Source organism: Podarcis raffonei, chromosome 2 (genome assembly GCF_027172205.1).
Source record: "Podarcis raffonei isolate rPodRaf1 chromosome 2, rPodRaf1.pri, whole genome shotgun sequence".
Classification (NCBI taxonomy): Eukaryota; Metazoa; Chordata; class Lepidosauria; order Squamata; family Lacertidae; genus Podarcis; species Podarcis raffonei.
Window position 1 is genome coordinate 59,708,507 of NC_070603.1, and position 6,426 is coordinate 59,714,932.

Consider the following 6,426-nt stretch of genomic DNA (forward strand, 5'->3'; position numbering starts at 1 on the left):
CTCAGGAAGGAAAGCAGTGCCCACCAAAATAGCTATTTATTTTTATTTCTTCTCTGATAAGGATTTTTCACATGGTCGTACTTCCCCCAAGGCCATCATTTGATGGGTCATGTGCCACAATAGAGAGAATAGTGCTTTGAGAATAGTGTTTTGAGCGTGTGAGCTCCCCTTTCACTCCTTCAGCATAGTACAAGGAGTCTAGGAACTTTTGTTTCCCTTTTTTTATAAACCACAGCCTGCCATGTCATCAAAACCCAGACAAACCATGGCTGATCTTAACTGTGGTTAGTTTTAATACACCATATTTAAGCTATAGTTGATGAAACTGGCTCGCTTTTGTTCACTGTAGTTAAGATTCACTACTGGTAAGAATTCAGACATAAGGCTTAGCCAGGGTCTCATTTTCTGCAGTTTCTCCTCTTCATGTTAATTATGATGCATTTTGCAGTGAAAAAGCATTGCCATGGGGTGATGCAACCATGTGGGAACATTATGGAGTGGCAGTACACTGGCTCCAGAGAACATGCAGCTCTAGGGTTGGCAATTTATATTTACCAATGCCATTTCATGAAGTAATACAAGAAGGAAGGAAAGCATATTTCTTCTTTGGGGAGTTCAGACTTATATTTTGACAGCAGGGAGGGGAGAGACAAGGACAACAAGGGAGCAAAATGAAGCTACATATTTATATATATATGGCTTTGTTTCAGCTGGGGAAGGGGGGCTAAGGATTATGCCAAACACTTTATCCAAAAAGCTGGATTTTGACTTACCACACATATTACCCTACCCATGTGGCTGCTGATTACAAACATTGGTATAACGCTACCTCACAGGGCTGTAGTGAGGATAAGATGGAAAGAACCACTTGGGCTACATTGAAACACAGCCAAGGAAATGCAGGACATCAGTGTAATATAATTAAGCATGGCTGTGGTGCAAAGCCCCCTTCACACAGAAAGGCAGAGCTTTCCAAACTGTCGTGACACATTACTGTGTTGGCTGCAGTGTGTCGTGTGAACGCTCTTATAAGGGGTTAGCTTAACCTCCAGTTTGCTAGTAAATTACTGTGTCACGAAATGATGCATGTCCAAAATGGGTGTCACCAAAATGAAAAGTTTGGAAAGCTCTAGTCTAACCTATCTGAAAGGGTTTTTTGCGGGGATAAAATGAGCTAGCTTCCCATGCGTGCTGCCCTTAATTCCTTGAAGAAGAAAACAAACACAATACAAACTGGAGCAAAAAAAGGATAATTTGTGTGCTTGAGAAAACAATAGCCATTTTAAACACCTTTATTAGCAATAATCTAAAACATGAATTGAAAGGTGTTTGCATGAAATGTAGAGTTTGTTTGGGGATGTGTTTCATGTTATTTCAATATGTTGATTAGTTGTTACTTGTAAAAACTCAGTCCAAAGTTTTCAAAAAGTTTAATTTAACTAAAGGGGAAGGATTAAAAGCTTGAAATCTTCAAGAAAGGTCCCCTTCAGAAAGTGCAAAACTATAAAGCCTTCAAAAACCCATTGCTCTAAGGCATCCACCTGTCACTTCCCACTTTCTACATAATTGTCACTTTTTATTGATCCTTTTAATCCCCTTTTCTTTGAAAATCTGTTGCCAGCTGATGTTTCATTACACCAAAGAGAACTCTGTTTTTTAGTATGTGTATCCCCACAGGTAGCCTCATGCTGAGAGCTAAACCATGGCCACCAATTTTAATTTGCTTTATTGTAAGTATTAATAGCTTATGTGTGTGTCCAAATTTAGATGATGTAAGAGAATTCTATGGTGTATATTTATTGCTACCCGGGTAACTGCTTTTAATTTTATTTCAGATGTTTGTGCCATGACACAATTTCTCCTGTTCGCTAATAAAATGCATCACCTCCTCTGACAAATGGAGACTCATTTTTATGAAATTACAACCTCTGGAACAAAAGATAAATCCAAATGCACCCAAATTATAAATGTATAAAACAACATTTATTTACAGCAAGATTTTCTTTATATAAAAAGTACAGCATCTCATTTTAAGACAATGCAGACATAATAATAATAATAAAGCTCTTTATGTACAAAAATACAATTTTCATATGAATGAAAGTTCTTGAATAAATTAAGCTAGAATGAGACCCCGTCAGTGAATGCTCTGTGTCTAGTCCTACTCAAAAACAAGACAGAAGCAGCAGAGGTCAAGATCCATAATGCATGAACCCAGTTCCTTGTCTGCCCTCTTTAGGGACTGATCATGTCAGGGTTCAGAGCTCTGCCAAGAAAAAAGCAAAGCTCCATCCACAGCAATTAGAGTCATTGAGAATTTTGTGAGCTAAGTACCTAGCAGGAGGCCCTGTGCACCCAGCCAAATCAGCCCTCCCTAAGCCTTTTCATTGTATTGTCAGGGCGTTCAAACCAAATTTTCATGCTCATTTTTCTTCATTAGAGTTCTACAAATTGTAAAATTGACTTTTCACCTTGTCTGTAGCAGCAAATCTGTCCCTTTTATTCCCTTTTCTAAATCATATTGATGCCCAAGAGCTCAGGGCCAGTGGAAAAGAAGGAAACAAAGTGGGATTTGTGACATTCAGAAAAGTGCAAAGAAAAAAAAATTAAATTAAAAAGCAGGGGCAGGGAGAGAGAAAGAAAATCTTAGCAAAGGGAGCAAAGTCTTCTAGTGAGCTGGATCTTGATGCCATGACAGCCAACTGGAGGCCAGCCTAAAAACTGCATTATGTTGTTCACACATCTGGGTGTGTATGCGAACATTTCTTAACATCACTGACTTTTTGGGTTGGAGATGACATTAGTCTGAGCTTGCTTTGATGTGAAGAGGCCCAAAGTACACCTCTCCACCCTGTGTTTTCATGGGAGCCTAGAGCCCAAGCAGGCCAAGCCACCGAGACAAGCACTGGTCATTTTGCAATGCTAAGAGAACGGGCACTGCCCAGCCAAAGAGCAAACCGCCCTCGTCTAATGGTACTGCACAAAGCAAGAAGTACTCTGCAACAAGTCTTTATGGAGGCAGCGGAAGGAGAAGAGGTTCTCCGTATGGCCATAACAACAGTCTTCCGATGTTGTTGGGCTGCCAGGGCTCGAAGTGCAGGCGGAGAGCGAAGAGGTGGCTGGAGAGGCAGTGGATATCCAGGAGCCTGCGTCACTGCCAGGGCTGGGCGGGTCTGTGGAGCTCAAGAAGCTGGGCAGAACCATCTCTTTGGAAGGTTTCTGGAGGCGCTGATCAGCCAGCCTCAGCGTCTCAGAGAGGGCCCAGATGTAGTTGTGGGCAAAGCGCAAAGTCTCAATCTTGGTCAGCTTGGTGTCGTCAGGGAAAGTCGGGAGGACGCTCCTGAGCTCGTCGAGGGCCGCGTTGAGGTTGTGCATGCGGTTCCTCTCCCGGTCATTTGCCTTGACCCGCCTGGTCTTCTTGATCGTGTGCAGGACAGCTTCGTTCTTGACCTTGGTGCGCCCCCGACGCCTCTTCCGGTCCTTCTCTTCCTCGCCCTTCTCGAGGCCGCGCTCTGGGGAAGCGAGACGCTTGGGGGCGGCCAGGGAAGGGGCCTGTAGGCCGCTGAGGCTGCCTTCATCGTCCGTGAGGCAAAAGGGCACGTCGCTGCTGCTCTCCAGGTCAGAGTAACTGGTCTCCAGGGCCGAGGACATCCTGTGAGGAGGAGGAAGAGGAGAAAAAGAAAGGGGGCACCATTATTACCAACTCTAAAGTGGAGACAGAACCACAAGTGAACTAGAGAAAAGGAGATAAGGAGATGCATTGCAGAGAGTTGGACCAGATCATCCTTGGGGTTCCTTCATTTTTACAATTCTATGAAAAAAGGAAAACTAAAAATGAATTTTTAAAAAATAGTATTTTTTTTAAAACCCACACCAAACACAAATGACGTGTGAATGTGAGTTGTTGTTTTTAAAAAAAAGCCCAGTCAAGAAAAGAAACTGTAAGAAATGTTTAGCTTTTATTCTGCCAGCGTCAGTGTCGTTTCTTTTCAGGGCTGAAGTTCAAGTTTATCGTTTGTGTCCAGCCACCAGAGCTGCACCCTCTTCTGCCCGCCCAGCCCCTGCGCCCATCCCTCCTGCCTGCCCCGCTCCTACTCACTTGCTCAGGGCGGCCGTCCGCACATCCACGCGCGCCCAGCCCCCGAGTGCAGCAGCGGAAGGACGGCGAGAGCGCCGAGGTCTCTCTTCCTCGGAGATCCCGGCGGGGAGAAAAGCGACGGGCGGGACACGCGACCCCTCTTGTCTCTGAAGTGATCTCTGCCGCTATCAAGTCGTGTGAGCAACGAGTGTGGCACACGACTGGCCTCAGACATCTTATATACCCCGTAAAACAATGGGCCTCTCTCGCGCGGCTGGCCCCCGGCGCCCCCCCCCCCGGCAAGCTCCGGCGGAATGAATGAATGAATCCAGGCATCAGGTCTGCCCCGTGCGGCACTTTCCCCTATTTGCATAATTTATGCGCCGAGGATTCCGGGCTCTCACGGGAGTGTGCCTATAATTACCGCGGGCCAATGGCGAGAGAGAGCGGCCGGGGAGCCACGTGAGCTATCACTGGGCTAAGCCTACTTGTTTGAGCTTCATTAGTCTATTAAAAGGGGAGGGGGAGGGGGAGGGAGATGGGAACAAAGTGATTAGCCTTCGCGAGCCCCCGGAGGAGCCTGGGCGAGCGAGGCCGAGCGCTCGCAGCCGAAGGTTCCAGGGGCCATTCATTCATTCATTCATTCAGCGGTGCGCCAAGCGGGAATGCGGGGGGGGGGTGTTCTTCCTCCGCCTCCCACCTCATCCCATCCCCGCTTTTCTCCTGCGGGGCTTAGTTCTTTCAGAGGAGACCTTTTCTGTCACCTCGTGAATAAAAGCGCGAGGGATCACTGGAAGACATCAGCAGAGACATAGTATCACCGCAGATTTCCAGGGAGGCACAATGCTCGCTGCTTTTACGGGGTAAAGAAAAATCACCTCCGTTTTGAGGTCTCTTGTCTTCTCTCGACCGACCCCGCAGAGAAAGAGGCCGGAGGCAGAACGGGGAGCGGATTTGATATATAAGTTCTTCTTCCCTTAGGCAGCCAGCCTTGTGCTGAAACTCCAAAATACATCTCAATTTAAAGCTTTCATATATTTCTGGCTAAAAGAACGCGTTTGAACTCTGTTGCATGTAGAACACACAGATTTGATGAGAGAGAGAGAGATTAAGTCTGGGCCTATGCAGGGTTACTCAGTCCCACTTGGTCGGTTGACACTTGGTCCCGGTTTAAATCTATATGGGATTCAAAGAACCAAAGAATTGGAAGGGGTCCAGTGGGTCATCCAGCCCAGCCCCTCAATGAAGGGATCTTTTGCCCAAAGTGGGGTTTGAATCTACAATCTTGGGCTATTGCAGGTTGAATCGTGCTTTATTCTGTTATTGAAATTAGTTGCTACTAAAAGTGCTAAGCTTTGGTTGCATCACAGCCAAATATAACTGGCCATTTCCTGTCATGAATGGTACCCCAAAATTTCCTACCTCACCTTGCCTACTAGCCAGCCTTTACTGGGTGTATTTTTAAGCAGATGCTGAATGGCCATCTCTCAAAGTGCAGATCCTAGCAGCATTCTTGTTGACCCCCAAGGTATCTTCCAACCCTATGATTCTAATATCAGAAAAGTATGCTATTAAATCTATCTGAATATTATTTGATTGATTGATTGAATTTACACCCCACTATTCTTCCCAAAGGAGGAGGTTAAGGTAAATGTGAAGTGATGTTTACTAATACTTTCTGCTGCAATTTATGATTTGCATCAGGGATTAACATACTTTTTTTCCTTTTTGGGGTAATCTTGGAGAGGGGGCACATGTCAACAGTGAGTGGTGCCAGAGCCCAAAGTTTGATGGGGTCACCCCCCCTTTCTACCACCCCACTTTCATACTCCTTTTGCTACCCCCTTCCCTCCTCTCTCTTTCAGTCTCTGGCTTCTCTCTTTCCTCTCCCTGTCCAATAGGCTACTGGGGGAGGGACAGATGATCTGTTCAAGTTGACAGAGCTTTGAACCCACCACTTGCAGAAGGCTTTTGAAATGAGGCCAAGGGCTACCTGCAGCCCTACGGCAATAGGTTGCCCACCCGTATCTATATAGGGATTTTAATTTGTAAAGACCTTTAACCATATTTCTTGCATTTTCCATTCACAATATCCCTGTGAGGCATACCACTGCTCCCATTTTATAGAAGGGTAAATGCACAATGCCATCTATTGATGCAAGTTACAGGTCTCCCAATGAGAGGTTTCAATGCACTTACTATAGTAAATATATGCTTCTCTTACCTATGCGAACTTGCACTAGTTGGCTCCCTTTGAAATGAGCAATTTGCCAGTAAAATTCACACAACTGATTATTTGCTTCAAAATGGATCTAGAAGGATATTCTTTTCACCAGTTCCTAGCTATT

At 45.4% G+C, this 6,426-nt stretch overlaps 1 protein-coding gene across 1 annotated transcript; it reads right to left on the reverse strand.

Annotated features, from left to right (window-relative positions):
• Window positions 1-1,961: 1,961 nt before the first annotated feature.
• NEUROG1 (neurogenin 1) lies at window positions 1,962-4,382 on the reverse strand. Its single transcript, XM_053376853.1, has 2 exons — window positions 4,100-4,382; window positions 1,962-3,652 (listed from the first exon to the last, which is right to left on the reverse strand). The coding sequence occupies exon 2, from the start codon at window positions 3,649-3,651 to the stop codon at window positions 2,968-2,970; it is 684 nt and encodes a 227-aa protein (XP_053232828.1). The 5' UTR covers window position 3,652; window positions 4,100-4,382; the 3' UTR covers window positions 1,962-2,967.
• Window positions 4,383-6,426: the final 2,044 nt, after the last annotated feature.